Source organism: Salmo salar, chromosome ssa09, assembly GCF_905237065.1.
Source record: "Salmo salar chromosome ssa09, Ssal_v3.1, whole genome shotgun sequence".
Classification (NCBI taxonomy): Eukaryota; Metazoa; Chordata; class Actinopteri; order Salmoniformes; family Salmonidae; genus Salmo; species Salmo salar.
Genome location: NC_059450.1, coordinates 49,530,001 through 49,550,614, shown reverse-complemented (window position 1 = coordinate 49,550,614; position 20,614 = coordinate 49,530,001). Strand labels below are relative to the sequence as shown.

Below are 20,614 nucleotides of genomic sequence, written 5' to 3'. Positions count from 1 at the left end.
GGTAGATTTGTGTAGAATGGTGTATTGTCACAGCATTGATATCACTGGTAGATATGTGTAGAATGGTGTATTGTCACAGCATTTAATATCACTGGTAGATTTGTGTAGAACGGTGTATTGTCACAGCATTGATATCACTGGTAGATTTGTGTAGAATGGTGTATTGTCACAGCATTGATATCACTGGTAGATTTGTGTAGAACGGTGTATTGCCATTATCTGCTAATACATATGTCGTAAGTGTTAATAACAGGTTTAGAGAGACCTCTCATATTTGGCAAAGTCACTTGTTCTCCAGATCTATAGTGTTTTTTTGTGTTGATTTATATCCAAGGGAACGTAATCCAAATCTGGCAATATATTTTACATGTAGTTAGTAAACTGCTCTTATTAGAAGAATGTAGAATGGTCTTAATGTACAGCTCGAACTCCTTATTAGAAAACAAGGAAGAGTGTTTTTTGTTTGTTTTTATAAGTTTATTATTTTGTATTCTTTTTGTATTCGTTTTTAAAAAATACATTATTATATATATATTTTTTTTTACATTTATTGATGACATTTTTCACGTGAACACAATTAGTATTAAGAGGTCAAATTGATTTTCTTTATCCTTATTATATCGTATCCGTTCGTCTCCACACTCGACGTCATCCACGTGTCCGTTTGGCGTGTCCGTGTGTCCGTTTGGCGTGTCCGTTTGGCGTGTCCGGTTAGCCTCTCCCTCAGCAAACAGACCCCGGCCCGGAACTGACTGCGGAACTGCGTCGTACACAAATTTAAAATGACAGATGTCACGGTGTTTTTGTCATGTTTGTTGTTTTTTATTTCAATTTTACGTCCAGGGATCGGGGCAGAAGTGTCCTTGTGGAATGTCGACATCAACTCAGTGAGTACATTCGCCGTGACTGTCCTGTATGTGTGTTGTGTGTGTTGTTAACGTGTCAGCATGACAGTATTTCAATATCAGCTGCAGTAGGTAGATAGCTAAGGAACCTCAGCCTAGCCTAGCTTAGCTTAGCCTAGCTTAGCTTAGCCTAGTTTATCCTAGCTTAGCCTAGCCTAGCATAGCCTAGCCTAGCAGGCTTTTTAAAGTACAACAGTCAAGCCCAGGGAAGTAAATGAATCCTGGGTTGACAGATGTAAACTGAAGGTGTACTGAAGCTAACGTTACATTGTTTTCATTAGCAATATTACATCACATGATCTGGGAAGATAGGCTACTAGCTAGCTACCACAGATTATTTGCTACTAACGTTACTCCTTGAGCCTAGAAGAGTCAGTTGTGTCCTCAATAACCTGAGAATACTGTAATATATATATATATATATATATATATATATATATATATATATATATATATATATATTTAGTATATATATTAGTGTACTATAATGTCTACAGTGTACCTGCTCCAACTCATTACCACTCACCTTAAGGTCAGGTAGTGAATGGAATATTGCGTATAGCTAGTTTGCTTATTTCTTTAATTGAGATTTCATACTGTTAACAAGTCTAAGGCTAACGCTTGATAACATACCAAACTAGCTAGTTGTCTGATGTTGTATTGCCCAACCATGACAAGTATTTAGATAAAACCTTGTCCAAGGTGCTTTGCTGCTGTGGTAACTTGATCTATTCGTTTCCATAGTCACAAAATGCAGTCTTCCGGAAGACACTGTACGCCAACACAACTATTTTCATGAGATGTAAGTATAGTAAGCCTTGGAATAAAACAAAGATGATGATTTGTTTACAGACCAAAAAGATTGTTTTGACGGCTGTAGTTAAACAGGGTTTTCCTGTTACTCCTGTCCGTGCAACTTACTCACGGGCTTCGTCTGAAATGGCACCCTGTTTCTTATCTGCTCTCTAGTAAAAAAAATAGTGCACTATACTGTATAGGGAATATAGTGCTGTTTTGTACACATCCTGACCATATGGCTATGTTTCTCCCAGTATCCTTCATTTCACTACAAACACTTTGGTACGGGCCTTACACTTTTCCCATCATTACAAATTATTACACTTCATATAACCTTCATAAGAATGTAGTACAAGTAGCCAATACAAGTATTTCCCCCTCCTCTTCTTTCCCTGTGTTTCTGCTATTGACTCTCCTCTCCTCCTCCAGTCCAGGGCGACTTGGCTTTATGTGATCCCACCCTGGCCTTCAACATCAGTTGGTACCTCCGTTCCTCTATCTGCTACAATGAAGTTTTCAATACTCCAGTGAGTACAATCCCTTTTTGTTTTTCTCCTCCCCCCTTCTTCTTCTTCTCTGCTGCCCATTCTTACAGGCAGACTCATCATAACCCTGCACACGAACCACAAATAGCACACAGAGAAATAGTAATACGTATCCAACTATGCCATCGCATTAATGTTGTAATAGCAGTACCACAAAAATAGTGTGTTGCCTGGAATTTATTAGACACCAAGTTCTCATTTACAATTGCGACCTGGCCAAGATAAAGCAAAGCAGTTCGACAACATACAACAACACAGAGTTACACATGGAGTAAAACAAACATACAGTCAATAATACAGTAGAAAAATAAGTCTATATACAATGTGAGCAAATGAGATGAGATAAGGGAGGTAAAGGCAATTAAAAGGCCATGATGGCAAAGTAAATACAATATAGCAAGGAAAACACTGGAATGGTAGATTTGTAGTGGAAGAAAGTGCAAAGTAGAAATATAAATAATGGGTTGCAAAGGAGCAAAATAAATAAATACAGTAGGGGAAGAGGTAGTTGTTTGGGCTAAATTATAGATGGGCTATGTACAGGTGCAGTTAGAAGAGAAGAGACATGTTCCTGTTTTGTCCTTTTTTTTTCTTCTTTTTGTGCCCAGTCAGTGAGTTGTTTCTCTTTCTACTTCCTGTAGGACAACAAGGCACTGACTATGTTTGGTCTGGATCACATGCTGAAGAAGGACTGGAGCGGCTTCTACAGCCAGGGATACATGTACTTTGACAACTGCTCAGTTCTTTTACAACCCAAGGTTGGTTGGCTATTCTGTTGTTGTTGTTGTTGTTGTTTGTGGGGGGGGGTGTTGCCATACACTGACTTAGAATTCTTGGTTGATGTATTATATCTCTGACCCCCCCCCCCCTCCCCTCCCTCCATTCCTCCTTCCAGGTGTACTACACAGACTTCAGCCCCTATCAACCCCTCATCAGTCCACAGGTATTATTAGACAGTGTATTCAGACGCGTTGATAAAAAAATAAAAAAAAATAAAGTGCTGTTACGTTACAGCCTTATTCTAAAATAAAACAACACATGATACCCCGTAATGACAAGGCAAAAAAATAAAAAAAACAGTACATTTACATAAGTATTCAGACCTTTCACTCAGTACTTTGTTGAAGCAGCGATTACAGTGATTACAGCCTCGAGTTTTCTTGGGTATGACGCTACAAGCTTGGCACACCTGTGTTTGGGGAGTTTCTCCCATTCTTCTCTGCAGATCCTCTCAAGCTCTGTCAGGTTGGATGGGGAGCGTCACTGCATAGCTATTTTCAGGTCTCTCCAGAGATGTTCGATTGGGTTCAAGTCTGGGCTCTGGCTGGGCAACTATGTTACATTCCGAGACTTGTCCCGAAGCCACTCCTGCGTTGTCTTGGCTGTGTGCTTAGGGTCATTGTCCTGTTGGAAGGTGAACCTTCACCCCAGTCTGAGGTCCTGAGTGCTCTGGAGCAGGTTTACATCAAGGATCTCTCTGTACTTTGCTCCGTTCATCTTTCCCTTGATCCTGACTAGTCTCCCAGTCCCTGCCTCTGAGAAACATCCCCACATCATGATGCTGCCACCACCATGCTTCACCGTAGGAATGGTGCCAGGTTTCCTCCAGACGTGACGCTTGGCATTCAGGAAAAATAGTTACATATTGGTTTCATCAGACCAGAGTATCTTGCCTCTCATGGTCTGAGAGTCCTTTAGGTGCCTTTTGGCAAACTCCAAGCGGGCTGTCATGTGCCTTTTACTGAGGAGTGGCTTCCGTCTGGCCACTCTACCATAAAGGCCTGATTGATGGAGTGCTGCAGAGATGGTTGTCCTTCTAGGAAGTTCTAAACATCTCCACAGAGGAACTCTTTAGCTCTGTCAGAGTGACCATCAGGTTCTTGGTCAATGCCCTTCTCCCTCAATTGCTCAGTTTGGCCGGGTGGCCAGCTCTAGTTAGAGTCTTGGTGGTTCCATACTTCTTCCATTTAAGAATGATGGAGGCCACTGTGTTCTTGGGGACCTTTAATGCTGCAAAAATGTTTTCGTACCCTTCCCCAGATCTGAAGCTCGACACAATCCTGTCTCGGAGCTTTACGGACAATTCCTTCGACCTCATGACTTGGTTTTTGCTCTGACATGCACTGTCAACTGTGGGACCTTATATAGACAGGTGTGTGCCTTTCCACATCATGTCCAATCAATTGAATTTACCACAGGTGGTCACCAATCAAGTTGTAGAAACATCTCAAGGATGATCAATAGAAACAGGATGCACCAGAGCTCAATTTCGAGTCTCATAGCAAAGGGTCTGAATATTTATGTCAATAAGGTATTTCTGTTTTTATATTTGACTTCTATCGTGGGCAGATATGTAGAGAATGTTTTTGTTCAAATCAAGAGGTGCGGTCAAAAAGTGATTTGAAATCAAATGGATAAGCCATCTGTGTACTCACTATCACTCTGTTGTTGTTTAGAGCGAGGAAGGCAGGCCTTCCAATCAGAGTGCTCCACAGGGGTGGCTGGAAAAGCCGGTAAGCCAATCAGAACTCTGTTTAATAGTGTGTTTTATAAGATTTATGTAAACAGGTTGTATATAGTCATGCCTGTGTCTAAATGGGTTTTGCATTGAAAGTGTGCTTCTGAAATGGCAGCATATGGACCCTGGTCAAAAGTAGTGGACTAAATACAGTGGTGTTAAGTAGTTAAGTAAAAATGCTTTAAAGTACTCACTAAACAGAGAACATCCCTGGTCATCCCTACTGCTTCTCTAATCTGGCGGACTCACTAAACAGAGAACATCCCTGGTCATCCCTACTGCTTCTCTAATCTGGCGGACTCACTAAACAGAGAATATCCCTGGTCCTCCCTACTGCTTCTCTAATCTGGCGGACTCACTAAACAGAGAATATCCCTGGTCATCCCTACTGCTTCTCTAATCTGGCGGACTCACTAAACAGAGAACATCTCTGGTCCTCCCTACTGCCTCTCTAATCTGGCGGACTCACTAAACACACATGTCTGAGTGTTGGAACGTGCCCCTTCCTATCCATATATTAAACAAAACAAGAAAATTGTACCATCTGCTTTGCTTAAAATAAGGAATTTTAAATGATTTATACTTAAATTTATTTTTTGATATTTAAGTATATTTTAGCAATTACATTTCCTTTTGATACTTAAATATATTTAAAACTAAAGTATTTTACGCCACACTTGACTCTCAATTGCGCGACGTAATCCATTTGGGTTCCAGGCGTGTCCGTATGGTGACTCACTTTTACTTGAGTCATTTTCTATTAATGTATCTTTACTTTTACTCAAGTATGACAATTAGGTACTTTTCCCCCACCACTGGCTAAATAGGGAACAGGGTGCTATTTGGGATGCGTTCGAAGTGTCTTGTCATGTGTCCCCTTGAAGGATATAGGCGCTGTGGCCAAGGCGTGGTCCGACAGCCCCTACCTGTTTATAGTGAAGGTACAGCCGCAGCAACGTGGAGATGCCAGCGGGGGGCGCCCTGGAGCAGAGGAGGAGGAGACTAATGACGTCCAGGGAAACTTGGCCTTTATCAGTCAGTATTACCGTAACTTAACACTCTCTAATATAAACATAGGCCTTTGACTTAGTGCTTCATCATCGAAGTGCCCTTCTGTCTGCAGAGCAATGAGAAATTGACGTTGTCTGAGACTGCCTGTGTCTGTGCCTGCCTGTGTCTGAGACTGCCTGTCTGTGTATTTACAGTGACCGTGGAGATGAAGGGGCCTCGTGAATACTCCTCCCCTGCAGACTGGCCTCTTATGATGGTATGTTACTAGTTTTATTCGTCACATGCACAAGTACAGTGAAATGCTTAGCTTGCAAGTCCGTCCCAACAGTGCAGTATTCAATATCAAAATAGTGTAACTGAAGAAAAAATACACAAGAAATAAGAGATACATAAAACAATAGGAGAATGTATGCTGTATACTGGGCCAGGTCTAGGGCCAGGTCTGGGGCCAGGTCTAGGGCCAGTGTCAGGTCTAGGGCCAGGGTCAGTGTCAGGTCTAGGGCCAGGGTCAGTGTCAGGTCTAGGGTCAGTGTCAGGTCTAGGGCCAGGTCTAGGGCCAGGTCTAGAGTCAGGGTCAGGTCTAGAGTCAGAGTCAGGGTCAGGTCTAGGGCCAGGGTCTAGGGCCAGGTCTAGGGCCAGTGTCAGGTCTAGGGCCAGTGCCAGGTCTAGGGCCAGGTCTAGGGCCAGGTCTAGGGTCAGGGTCATATGTACAACATGCAGGGATACTGAAGTAGCTGAGGTAGCTGAGGTAGCTGAATTCACACCCCTTGACCTTTAACACATTTTGTTGTTACAAAGGTTTATTCAAATGGTTATAATTGTATTTTTTTGGTCAACTATCTACACAAAATACTTGAATGTCAAAGTGGAAAAAAAATGTTAACTTTTTTTTTTATGTATGAAAAATAACACTAATATATCTTGATTAGATAAGAATGGTGATGTATTAGTTAGGATGGTATATTATGGTGGTATATTATGATGGTATATTATGGTGGTATATTATGGTGGTACGTGTTAGGATGGTATATTATGGTGGTATATTATGGTGGTACGTGTTAGGATGGTGTATTATGGTGGTGTATTATGGTGGTACGTGTTAGGATGGTGTATTATGGTGGTGTATTATGGTGGTGTATTATCATGGTATGTGTTAGGATGGTATGTGTTAGGATGGTATATTATGGTGGTATGTATTGTGATGGTATATATTATGATGGTATGTGTTAGGATGGTGTATTTTGATGGTGTATTTTGGTGGTATATTGTGATGGAATGTGTTAGGATGGTGTATTGTGATATGTGTTAGGATGGTATATTGTGATGGTATTCGTCAGTTAAGACGGTATATTATGATGTCATGTTTCAATGTCCGGAACAGCTGCTCTGTTTCTTCCTGTACCGGCCTCTCTGACGTGTATAGTGTGTGTTCTACCTGGTGATGTGTATAGTGTGTGTTCTACCTGGTGATGTGTATAGTGTTTGTTCTACCTGGTGATGTGTATAGTGTTTGTTCTACCTGGTGATGTGTATAGTGTTTGTTCTACCTGGTGATGTGTATAGTGTTTGTTCTACATGGTGATGTGTATAGTGTTTGTTCTACCTGGTGATGTGTATAATGTGTGTTCTACATGGTGATGTGTGTGTTCTACATGGTGATGTGTTTGTTCTACATGGTGATGTGTATAGTGTTTGTTCTACCTGGTGATGTGTATAGTGTTTGTTCTACATGGTGATGTGTATAGTGTTTGTTCTACCTGGTGATGTGTATAGTGTTTGTTCTACATGGTGATGTGTATAGTGTTTGTTCTACATGGTGATGTGTGTGTTCTACATGGTGATGTGTTTGTTCTACATGGTGATGTGTATAGTGTTTGTTCTACATGGTGATGTGTATAGTGTTTGTTCTACATGGTGATGTGTATAGTGTTTGTTCTACCTGGTGATGTGTATAGTGTTTGTTCTACCTGGTGATGTGTATAGTGTTTGTTCTACATGGTGATGTGTATAGTGTTTGTTCTACATGGTGATGTGTATAGTGTTTGTTCTACGTGGTGATGTGTATAGTGTTTGTTCTACCTGGTGATGTGTATAATGTGTGTTCTACATGGTGATGTGTGTGTTCTACATGGTGATGTGTTTGTTCTACATGGTGATGTGTATAGTGTTTGTTCTACATGGTGATGTGTATAGTGTTTGTTCTACCTGGTGATGTGTATAGTGTGTGTTCTACCTGGTGATGTGTATAGTGTGTGTTCTACCTGGTGACGTGTATAGTGTGTGTTCTACCTGGTGATGTGTATAGTGTGTGTTCTACCTGGTGATGTGTATAGTGTGTGTTCTACCTGGTGATGTGTATAGTGTGTGTTCTACATGATGATGTGTGTTTGTTCTTTCCCAGTTCTACATGGTGATGTGTATAGTGTATGTGTTCTTCGGGGCTCTCTGGCTCTTCTGGTCTGCCTGTTACTGGAAGGATCTGTTGAGAATCCAGTTCTGGATCGGAGGAGTGATCATCCTGGGCATGTTGGAGAAAGCTGTCTTCTACTCTGAGTACCAGAGTATCCGCTACAGAGGAGACTATGGTCGGTTAAATTCGCGCTCTTATTTAGAAATGCACGGTCATTTAAAAAAACATTTTTTTTAAATTTTTTTATATATGTCGATCAATCGGTTGATTTGATTTAAAGGAGAGTTGCATCATGGTCATTCTCTTTTGTAAAATCTGTAAATTTACTTTCAACTCACATCTACTTTTTGTTGTTTTAAAATGTTTTAAAATGTTGTCCCTCCACAGTTCAAGGTGCTGTAATCTTTGCCGAGTTGCTGTCTGCTCTGAAGAGATCTCTGGCTCGGATCCTAGTGCTCATAGTCAGTCTGGGCTACGGCATCGTCAAGTGAGTTCATCCCAAATGGCACCCTTATTCCCCCCTTTTTTTTAAATAGTGCACTAGGGCCCACAGGGCTCCAGTCAAAAGTAGGGCACTATGTTTAAAGGAATAGAGTGTAATTTGGAACGCGTACAATATGAATACTGTACTGACTATGATGACCCTGTTCTGTGGGTTCAGAACTGAACTGCTGTTATTGTCCATCACCTACTGATTTGTATGGTATCAATGGAGGTTTCCCCTACTGTCACACTACAATCTTGTACAGTGTTTACATGTACAAGGAGTTGTGACCCACACACACACACACACACACACAGCATAGGTTTTACTATCCTTGTGCAGACTTTGGGGGATTTCCGGTACCCATGAGGATACTAATACACACACACACACACATACACACACACCAACGCCCTGTTTTTATGGCCTAGCTTTGACCACACATCTGGGCCCGTATTCACAAAGCGTCTCTGAGTAAGAGCGCTGATTGAGGATCAGACCCCCATTCTTTTTCAATCTGTACTCTGAGACCTGTTTTGTGAGTACAGGCACTGATTTCCCTTCTCCTCCCCCCTCCCGCTCCTGTTTTCCTGCGCTGTCTCTCACAGACCCAGGCTGGGCACCACAGTCCACCGGCTAGCAGCAGTAGGCCTGCTCTACCTGCTCTTCTCCTCTGTGGAGGGAGTGCTGCGCGTCACAGGAGTGAGTCGCTACAGATAATCGCTACACTTCTCATCTATATATCACTTTGAGACACCTTGGAAGTTTGTGGATGCGTCTCTGTCTCTCTCGCTCTTTGAACTGTCCCTCTGTCCTCAATCTTTTTCTCTCTCTCTCTCTCTCTCTCTCTTTCTCTCTCGCTCTTTCTCTCTTTCTCTCTCGCTCTTTCTCTCTTTCTCTCTCTCTCTCTCTCTCTCTCTCTCTCTCTCTCTCTCTCTCTCGCTCTTTGAACTGTCCCTCTGTCCTCAATCTTTTTCTTTCTCTCTCTCTCTCCCCAGGGTTTCTATGGAACCGTAGCCCTGGTGGCTAACCTGAGTCTCTCTCTCATTGACTCCTGTGTGATGTGGTGGATCTTCATAAGCTTGTCCCAGACCACTCGTCTTCTGAAGCTGCGTAGGAACGTAGTGAAGCTGTCTCTGTATCAGCATTTCACCAACACACTTATCTTCTCTGTTCTGGGTGAGTTTGGAGGAATATTTATGAATGGTTTTAATGTCACAGCGCTATGAAAGGCACAGCTTTTCAATTTGATATGATTTTATTGTACTTGGGTACTTACTTTAAAAAATTGATTCTGTTAATCTCAATATTGAATAAACAAAAGATAAATTAATAAGTTATTTATTTTAACTTTTCACTTTGTTTTGTTTCCGTAGCTTCTATTATCTTCATCATCTGGACGACCAAAGTGTTTAAGCTGGTCGACTGCCAGACCGTGAGTTGGTAGATTTTACACTGAACAAAAATAAAGTATTGGTCCCATGTTTCCCATGAGTTGAAATAATAAGATCCCAGAAAATTTTCCATACGCACAAAACTCTTATTTCCCTAAAAATGTTGTCTACAAATTAGTTTTACATCCCTGTTAGTGAGCATATTCTCCTTTGGCCAAGATAATACGTCCACCTGACAGGTGTGGCATATCAAGAAGCTGATTTTTAAACAACTTGATCATTACGTAGGTGTACCTTGTGCTGGGGACAATAAAAAAGTCACTCTAAAAGGTGCAGTGTTGTCACAACAACGCCAACGCCACAGATGTCTCAAGTTTTGAGGGAATGTACAATTGGCATGCTGACTGCAAGAATGTCCACCAGAGCTGTTGCCAGAATGTACATTTTTCTACCATAAGCCGCCTCCAACATATTTTTTGAGAATTTGGCAGTACGTCCAACCGGCCTGTGTATGGCGTCGTAAAGGGCGAGCGGTTTGCTGATGTCAACGTTGTGAACAGAGTGCCCCATGGTGGCGGTGGGGTTATGCTATGGGGCAGGCATAAGCTACGGACAACGAACACAATTGCATTTTATCGATGACAATTTGAATGCACAGAGATACCGTGACGAGATCCTGAGGTCCCATTGTCATGCCGTTCATACACTGCCATCACCTCATGTTGCAGCATGTCGCAAAGGATCTGTACACAATTCCTGGAAGCTGAAAATGTCCCAGTTCTTCCATGGCCTGCATACTCACCAGACATGTCACCCATTGAGCATGTTTGGGATGCTCTGGATTAACGTGTGTGACAGCATGTTCCAGTTCCCGCCAATATCTAGCAACTTCACACAGCCATTGAAGCTGAGTGGGACCAACATTCCACAGGCCATAATCAACAGCCTGATCAACACTTTGTGAAGGAGATGTGTCGCGCTGCATGATGCTAATGGTGCTTTTCTGAACCACACCCCTCTTAATTAAAAAAAAATATTTTTTAAGTATTTGTGACTAACAGATGCATAATGAATTTATTTAAATTGACAGATTTTCTTATGAACTGCAAATCCTTGAAATTGTTGCAGTTTTCGTTTTTTATATATTTTTGTTCAGTGTATTCCGTGTATATAGTTCAGTGTATATAGAATATTTGTTCATATTCGAAACAAATGATAATTGATTATGATGTACTGTCTGCTGTTGTCTTGTGTTTTTTAATACACTGTGTGTCTGTCCACTGTGTTTCTGTCCACTGTGTCTCTGTCCACTGTGTCCACTGTGTGTCTGTCCACTGTGTCCACTCTGTCCACTGTGTGTGTGTCTGTCCACTGTGTGTGTGTCTGTCCACTGTGTGTGTGTCTGTCCACTGTGTGTGTCTGTCCACTGTGTCTCTCAGGGTTGGAGGGATCTGTGGGTGGACGATGCGTTCTGGCGTCTCCTCTTCTCCACCATCCTCCTGGTCATCATGGTGTTGCTACGACCCTCCGCCAACAGCCAGAGGTCAACATTATGTTCTAACAGACTATATACCTGCCTAATGTTTTCAGAGAGATCAGAGGTCATTTGTAATAACATTAATAATATATATACACACAATAGTAACAGTGTAGTTATATATATATATATACACACACAGTAGTAACATATACACAATAGTAACAGTGTAGTAACACATATATACATACACACACAGTAGTAACATATACACAATAGTAACAGTGTAGTAACACATATATACATTACAATGTAATATATACACACACACACACACACACACAGTAGTAACATATACACAATAGTAACAGTGTAGTTATATATATATTTATATAATAGTATATAGCGCCTGTCTGAGGCTGTGTTGTGTTCTCGCAGGTTCTCCCATTCCCCTCTGATCGATGAAGACGATGAGGAGGATGAAGCCAAGGAACCCATGCTGAATGAAGCCTTTGGTGAAAGACTTTAACCAATTTAACGTTATGATTTCCTGCTGTATTGATATAATATATGACAATAGGGATCTCTAACGGGGTTGGGGTCAATTCCAGTCTAACAGGGTTGGGGTCAATTCCAGTCTAGCGGGGTTGGGGTCAATTCCAGTCTAACGGGGTTGGGGTCAATTCCAGTCTAACGGGGTTGGGGTCAATTCCAGTCGAGCGGGGTTGGGGTCAATTCCAGTCGAGCGGGGTTGGGGTCAATTTCAGTCGAGCGGGGTTGGGGTCAATTCCAGTCGAGCGGGCTTGGGGTCAATTCCAGTCGAGCGGGGTTGGGGTCAATTCCACATTTTCCTATTTGAAAAGCATTGACGAGAATTGGAATGGAATTTCACTGTACTTCCTGAATTGACCCCAACCCTGGTCTCTACAGTTACTTTAGAAAGTATATATACCATTTGACTTACATTTTGTTATGTTATAGCCTAAATTCAAAATGAATTATATACATTTTTTTTTATTTACATTTGTGAGAAAAAAAATCGATTTAATCCATTTGAATTCAGGCTGTAAACACAACAAAATGTGGAATAAGTGAAGGGGTATGAATACTTTCTGAAGGCACTGTATCTAACTCCACATTTCTGTTCCAGAGGGGATGAAGATGAGAGGCACCAAGGCTGAGACTAATGGAGCCCAGTCACAGAAACTATTGAGTAAAGAGGTCAGTCCATTCAATTCAATTGAAAACTACTGAGTGAAGAGGTCAGTCCATTCAATTCAAAACTACTGAGTGAAACGGCGAGTCCATTCATTTCAATTCAAAACTACTGAGTGAAGAGGTCAGTCCATTCAATTCAAAACTACTGAGTGAAACGGCGAGTCCATTCATTTCAATTCAAAACTACTGAGTAAAGAGGTGAGTCCATTCAATTCAAAACTTGAGTGTCTCCCTTGATCCTAGGTCCTGGCAGTGCTGTGCAGACACAGGACAACTGAGCTTTGGAGGAATACGCAGATTTAAAGAGGAGTCCGTAATTTGCTGTCTAATGATCATGATCTTTTCCTCAAAGAAGTTCATGAATTTATTACTGCTGAAGTGAAAGCCATCCTCTCTTGGGGAATGCTGCTTTTTAGTTAGCTTTGCGACCGTATCAAAAATAAATGTGGGATTATTCTTATTTTCCTCAATTAAGTTGGAAAAATAGGATGATCGAGCAGCAGTGAGGGCTCTTCGATACTGCACGGTACTGTCTTTCCAAGCTAGTTGGAAGACTTCCAGTTTGGTGTGGCGCCATTTCCGTTCCAATTTTCTGGAAGCTTGCTTCAGGGCTCGGGTATTTTCTGTATACCAGGGAGCTAGTTTCTTATGACAAATGTTTTTTGTTTTGTTTTTAGGAGTGCGACTGCATCTAGGGTTTTACGCTAAGTTCAATTTAGTTCTTCAGTTAGGTGGTTAACCGATTTTTGTACTCTGACGTCCTTGGGTAGGTGGAGGGAGTCTGGAAGGGCATCTTGGAATCTTTGGGTTGTCCGAGAATTTATAGCACGGCTCTGGATGATCCATGGTTGGGGTCTGATGACTTAACTTAGTCATCTTTTCACAGTCCAATCTGATTCAAGACACTGTTTTGCGTATTTATACAAATAAATGAATGTATCCTTTCTCTTGTTCTCAGGATGAAGACCTGAAATGGGTTGAGGAGAACATTCCCACAACTGTTGCTGATGTGTGAGTAGGAAAGAAAGGAACATTTTGAGGTGTATTGGCCCAAGTTACTGCTACGTTCATATAACTGGTCACCTCTCTGCTCTCTCAATTCAAGAAATGCTTTATTGGCATGAATGGTGGTTCATGGTCAAAAATTTGGACACACTTACTCATTCCTGGGTTTTTATTTTATTTTGAATATTTTCTACATTGTAGAATAATAGTGAAGACATCAAAACTATGAAATAACACATATGGAATCATGTAGTAACCAAAAAAGTGTTAAACAAATCAAAATATATTTTATATTTGAGATTCTTCAAAGTAGCCACCCTTTACCTTGATGACAGCTTTGCACACTCTTGGCATTCTCTCAACAAGCTTCATGAGGTAGTCACCTGGAATGCATTTCAATTAACAGGTGTGCCTTGTTAAAAGTTAATTTGTGGAATTTCTTTTTTTTTCAGTTTGTTGTGACAAGGTAGGGGTGGATGTCTATAGTATTCTCTCTGGAATGCAATCTGGCTTCCGCTCAGGTTATGGATGTGTCACTGCAACCTTGAAGGTCCTCAGTGATGTCACCATTGCCCTTGATTCTAAGTAATGTTGTGCTGCTATTTTTATTGACTCGGCCAAAGCTTTTGATACGGTAGACCATTCCATTCTTGTGGGCCGACTAAGGAGTATTGGTGTCTCTGAGGGGTCTTTGGCCTGGTTTGCTAACTACCTCTCTCAAAGAGTGCAGTGTATAAAGTCAGAACATCTGCTGTCTCAGCCACTGCCTGTCACCAAGGGAGTACCCCAGGGCTCGATCCTAGGCCCCACGCTCTTCTCAATTTACATCAACAACATAGCTCAGGCAGTAGGAAGCTCTCTCATCCATTTATATGCAGGTGATACAGTCTTATGCTCAGCTGGCCTCTCCCTGGATTTTGTGTTAAATGCTCTACAACAAAGCTTTCTTAGTGTCCAGCAAGCTTTCTCTGCCCTTAACCTTGTTCTGAACACCTCCAAAACAAAGGTCATGTGGTTTGGTAAGAAGAATGCCCCTCTCCCCACAGGTGTGATTACTACCTCTGAGGGTTTAGAGCTTGAGGTAGTCACCTCATACAAGTACTTGGGAGTATGGCTAGACGGTACACTGTCCTTCTCTCAGCACATATCCAAGCTGCAGGCTAAGGTTAAATCTAGACTTGGTTTCCTCTATCGTAATCGCTCCTCTTTCACCCCAGCTGCCAAACTAACCCTGATTCAGATGACCATCCTACCCATGCTAGATTACGGAGATGTTATTTATAGATCGGCAGGTAAGGTTGCTCTCGAGCGGCTAGATGTTCTTTACCATTCGGCCATCAGATTTCCCACCAATGCTCCTTATAGGACACATCACTGCACTCTATACTCCTCTGTAAACTGGTCATCTCTGTATACCCGTCGCAAGACCCACTGGTTGATGCTTATTTATAAAGCTCTCTTAGGCCTCACTCCCCCCCTATCTGAGATATCTACTGCAGCCCTCATCCTCCACATACAACACCCGTTCTGCCAGTCACATTCTGTTAAAGGTCCCCAAAGCAAACACATCCCTGAGTCACTCGTCTTTTCAGTTCGCTGCAGCTAGCGACTGGAACGAGCTGCAACAAACACTCAAACTGGACAGTTTTATCTCCATCTCTTCATTCAAAGACTCAATCATGGACAGTCTTACTGGCAGTTGTGGCTGCTTTGTGTGATGTATTGTTGTCTCCTTCTTGCCCTTTGTGCTGTTGTCTGTGCCCAATAATGTTTGTACCATGTTGTGCTGCTGCCATGTTCTTGTCATGTTGTGTTGCTACCATGCAGTGTTGTCATGTGTTGCTACCTTGCTATGTTGTTGTCTTAGGTCTCTCTTTATGTAGTGTTGTGGTGTCTCTTGTCGTGATGTGTGTTTTGTCCTATATTTAAAAATAAAAAATTTACTTTTTTTATCCCAGCCCCCATCCCTGCAAGGAGGCCTTTTGATAGACCATCATTGTAAATAATATATTTTTCTTAACTGACTTGCCTAGTTAAATAAATACAGAAGGTGGTCTTTTGCCAAATAGGGCTAAGTCCATATTATGACAAGAACAGCTGAAATAAGCAAAGAGAAATGACAGTCTATAATTACTTTAAGACATGAAGGTCAGTCAATCCGGAAAATTAAGAACTTTGAAAGTTTCTTCAAGTTCAGTCGCAAAAACCATCAATGCTGAAATTGGCTCTCATGAGGACCGCAACAGGAAAGGAAGACCCAGAGTTTTTATTTATTTAACCTTTATTTAACTAGGCAAGTCCAGTTAAGAACAAATTCTTATTTACAATGACGGCCTACGTCGGCCAAACCCTCCCCTAACCCGGACGACGCTGGTCCAATTGTACGCCGCCCTGTGGGACTGTAGTATCGAATCAGGGTCTGTAGCGATGCAGTGCCTTAGACCGCTGCGCCACTCGGGCACCCTTACCTCTGCTGCAGAGGATAAGTTCATTAGAGTTCACTGCACCTCAGATTACAGCCCAAATAAATGCTTCACAGAATTCATGTAACAGACGCATCTCAACATTAACTGTTCAGAGGAGACTGTGTGAATCAGGCCTTCATGGTCGAAATTGCTGCAAAAGAAACCACTACTAAAGGACACCAATAATAAGAAGAGACTTGCTTTGGGCCAAGAGTCCAAATTGGAGATTTTTGGTTCCAACCGCCGTGTCGTTGGGAGATGCAGAGTAGGTGAACGGATGATTTCCGCATGCGTGGTTCCCACCGTGGTGTAGGAGGTCTGATGTGTGGGGGTGCTTTGCTGGTGACACGGTCAGTGATTTATTTAGAATTCAAGGCACACTTAACCAGCATGGCTACCACAGCATTCTGCAGGAAAAGCAGCCAACAAGTGCTCAGCATATGTGGGAACTCTTTCAGACTGTTGGAAAAGCATCCCAGATGAAGCTGGTTAAGAGAATACCAAGTGTGCAAAGCTGTCATCAAGGCAAAGGGTGGCTACTTTGATGAATCTCAAATATAAATATTTTGATTTGGTTTGGTTTAACACTTTTGGTTACTACATGATTCCATATGTGTTATTTCATAGTTTTGATGACTTCACTGTTATTGTACAATGTAGATAATAGTAAAAAAAATAAAGAAAACCCCTTGAATGAGAAGGTGTTCTAAAACCTTTGACTGGTAGTGTACATTTAAAAAAATCATATATGAACAAATAATATATATACAAAAATAAAACAAATAAGCAATTATCTCTGTCTCCCTCTCTCTCTCTGCTCCCTCTCTGCAGAGCCCTCCCAGTAATGCTTGACGAAGAGGAGGTAAATAAGGAACTTCTCTCTCATAATAACTGCCGGTCACATTTTTGTCTATTTAAAAAAATAAAAAATAATTAAAAAAAGCTCAGTCAAAAGTTATATTTTGTGTTACCATCATTCAACAGAGACTCATAGGACACATGTTTCTCTTGCGCATTTTTGTCCCCAGGAAATTCTGAAAACCAAGATGGAGAGATCCAAAATGGAATGACCGAGTGGGGGGGTTTCACTGAGGCAGCCATTGATGGAGTTTAAATGAAGTGACCCATCAGATCCTATATTTATGTAAACACTTTTTTATGTTCCTTCATTTTGAGCACCGCCATGCAGCCGCTAATAAACTCTACGGCTTTGCCAAATGGCCACCTATTCCCTCTGTAGTGCACGACTTTTGACCAGGGCCCATAGGGTCCCATCTGGCCATGATGCTGTATCCTCAGATAGGAGTGGCAAGTCGATGGATATTTTTTATTTTACCTTTTTATTTAACTAGGCAAGTCAATTAAGAACAAATTCTTATTTACAATGACGGCCTACCGGGGAACCGTGGGTTTAACTGCCTTGTTCAGGGGGCAGAAAGACAGATTTTTACCTTGTCAGCTCGGGGATTCGATCCACGCTGCCTGCCACCCCCAATATAGCTTGAAGTGTGCACTCGTTCGCTACCTCCCCATAAATCTAAAAGCATTGGATTGGTGGAGGCATGGACTAGTGGGAGTTTCCACCCATTTCCTTTCAAATCAGTGAAGGGAAGTGAAGAAGTGCACACTTTGGAAGGAAGGAGAGATAATTGGGATATAGTGAGGGAGTGGGCTGGCAGCAGTGACATACTGCATGTATAGTATTATATATTTTGGTAAATCTAGGTCTGCATCCTAAATTGATCGCACAAATATTGGCCTGGGCCCTGGTCAACAGTAGTGCACTACCCTATGGGGCTCTGGTCAACAGTAGTGCACTACCCTATGCGGCCCTGGTCAACAGTAGTGCACTACCCTATGCGGCCCTGGTCAACAGTAGTGCACTACCCTATGGGGCCCTGGTCAAAAGTAGTACACTACATAGGGTTCCATTTGGGATGCTACCTGTCACTTGGCCCAGTGAGTCAGTCAGTCTGCCATTGACACTTATCTATAATAGTATTGACACAGTGCAGTCTGATAATTTTGTCTATTTGTTAAATGCATTATTATGTGTCACTGTGAGGCTTTTTATGTCAGTTTCTGCCACCACCTCCCAAGATAATTAATTTCACGTTCCCCCCACAATGCTGGCGCAGTGCAATTTACTGAGACACACAGCAGAGGATCAATACTGGGCAGCCCGTGTAAACACAGCCTGTGTGGCCAGACCAGGCCCACTGACCCAGTAATTTATTCTACAGACAGCATATGGTTTTTTATTGTTAAATTGTCCTGCATTGCATTGTTTTTTCTTTGTTTTTTGTTTAGCAGGAAATAAGGACAGCATCTAATGTACAGTAAAGTGGGTCTGCATTGTAATTTTTTTTTTTGTTACATTATTGTATGCGTTTTTGCTGTTTATTCTGGGATTAAAGTTTATATTAAAACATTGTCATCGTGCAAATTAATACAATATGTGTGTAGTATTATGTGAAATGAAATGTACCTTTTTTTAAAAAAAATTTAGGGTCACAAGATACTCATTCTCTACTACGACCCTGTGCTAGAACGCTGGTGAAGGTTCACCTTTGTTATATATAATTCATCCCTCGTGATTGTACTCACATATTATCCATTATATTGACCCGATTTTCGAGTGGCCGCTCAGACAATGGAAATACATGTCCATTAACAAAGCACAACTTCGATATAAAAGTATTTTTTAGTATTCTTTTTTTTTTTAAATCAAAGTTGGCGGTGTGTCACGTGTCCTATTTATTTTTATTTATTTTATTTATTTCACCTTAATTTAACCAGGTAGGCAAGTTGAAAACAAGTTCTCATTTACATTTGCGACCTGGCCAAGATAAAGCAAAGCAGTTCGACAACATACAACAACACAGAGTTACACATGGAGTAAAACAAACATACAGTCAATAATACAGTAGAAAATTAAGTCTATACACAATGTGAGCAAATGAGGTGAGATAAGGGAGGTAAAGGCAAAAAAGGCCATGGTGGCAAAGTAAATACAATATCGCAAGTAAAACACTGGAATGGTAGATTTGTATTGGAAGAAAGTGCAAAGTAGAAATATAAATAATGGGGTTGCAAAGGAGCAAAATAAATACAGTAGGGGAAGAGGTAGTTGTTTGGGCTAAATTATATATGGGCTATGTACAGGTGCAGTGATCTGTGAGCTGCTCGGACAGCTGGTGCTTAAAGCTAGTGAGGGAGTTTCCAGTTTCAGAGATTTTTAATTATATCAGATTATATCAGTGTATTCGTAACAACCTAAGAAATTGCGAAACTTCTATTTGACCAAATAAGCCATTACATTTAAAAAAAACAAAAAACATTTTTAGGGGGGGATTTGACCAAATTCGACACCCGTACAAAACCCTCCTCGCTTGGTGGGTGAGGAAAACGGCAGCTGCAGGAGGAGACAGATTTTTTCGGGGGCGAGTTTCTCCTCTCGCTTCACCTCTTCCTCTCTGATGTACTAATCATGTGACTTGCCTGTCAAATCCCCGAGTCAGTAAGGAGCTAGCAAACACATATATATATTTATCTCTTGTGTTAGCTTATTGACTAGCAGAATATGTTGTAGGAGTATTTTAGCTTCTTCTTTTTTAGATTTCTGTGTCAATTAAGTTGTTATTAAGTGGTCGGTTTTAGACTAACATGGGATGATACGGAATTTTGCTACCGCCAGCTAGCTAACGCGTTATTATTTTTGGTGTCCTCTCGCTAACATAGCATGTTAGTTAGCTAATCAATTCGTTCGCTGTTTTTGTTTTGAATGTCATGGCTTCAACGAATGACAGAGGAATTATTTTAAGGTTACCTCCACGGATTAAAGATACTATTTGATCGAAGAGTAGGACTTGACATTTTTTTAGACGTACCTTTTGTAACGTTGCCCCCCAACAAAGTGTTTTTGTTACCAACGTTACCAGTTAACGCTACAGTACCGTAGCTGACAAACGTTAGCAACATAACTGTTGTTTTCGTTTTAACTTGCTATCTTCAACTGGTTTTGATGATTTAATTGAACGGGAAATCAACTAGGTAACTACAATGCATGACGCTTACGAACCGGTCCCTATCCTGGAGAAACTGCCTCTTCAGATTGACTGTCTTGCTGCTTGGGGTAAGTTGTCATAATGTCAACAAGCTAACTACAGTAGCTAGCTAACATAGTAAATTATTGTTGCCATAAACTACCTAACTAGTTAACTAGGTAGGTACTAAGGTAGCTGGTTGGTTTGTTTACCGGATAATTATCTGATAACTCTTGTCAGCTAGTTGGAGCAAAGTTGTCTTGATGAGTTTTGAGGTGACACTACAATTTGTAAACAAAGCAACCCTGTCTTGCACCTGGTCGAGGACGTGGAGAGGT

General features: G+C 41.4%; 2 protein-coding genes across 5 annotated transcripts in view; both read left to right on the top strand.

The window, feature by feature from the left end:
* Nucleotides 1-634: 634 nt before the first annotated feature.
* On the top strand, nt 635-18,663 carry LOC106611142 (transmembrane protein 87A). The gene is made up of 19 exons (XM_014211039.2): nt 635-887; nt 1,650-1,707; nt 2,133-2,230; nt 2,890-3,006; nt 3,144-3,191; nt 4,705-4,761; nt 5,651-5,801; nt 5,972-6,033; nt 8,179-8,362; nt 8,575-8,674; nt 9,280-9,373; nt 9,670-9,850; nt 10,048-10,106; nt 11,505-11,608; nt 11,981-12,057; nt 12,693-12,763; nt 13,719-13,771; nt 17,062-17,092; nt 17,259-18,663. The coding sequence occupies exons 1-19, from the start codon at nt 783-785 to the stop codon at nt 17,298-17,300; spliced, it is 1,692 nt and encodes a 563-aa protein (XP_014066514.1). The 5' UTR covers nt 635-782; the 3' UTR covers nt 17,301-18,663.
* A 1,034-nt stretch (nt 18,664-19,697) lies between these two features.
* Nucleotides 19,698-20,614, top strand: part of LOC106611471 (VPS39 subunit of HOPS complex) — a 78,336-nt gene continuing 77,419 nt past the window's right edge. For 3 of the 4 annotated variants that reach the window (XM_045723768.1, XM_045723769.1, XM_045723767.1), the window contains exon 1: nt 19,699-20,365. In XM_045723768.1, the coding sequence (XP_045579724.1) occupies nt 20,293-20,365 (73 nt within the window). In that variant the 5' untranslated portion in view covers nt 19,699-20,292. Of the gene's footprint in view, nt 20,366-20,614 lie in introns of all 4 variants that reach the window. The other variant, XM_045723770.1, reaches the window with a different exon arrangement.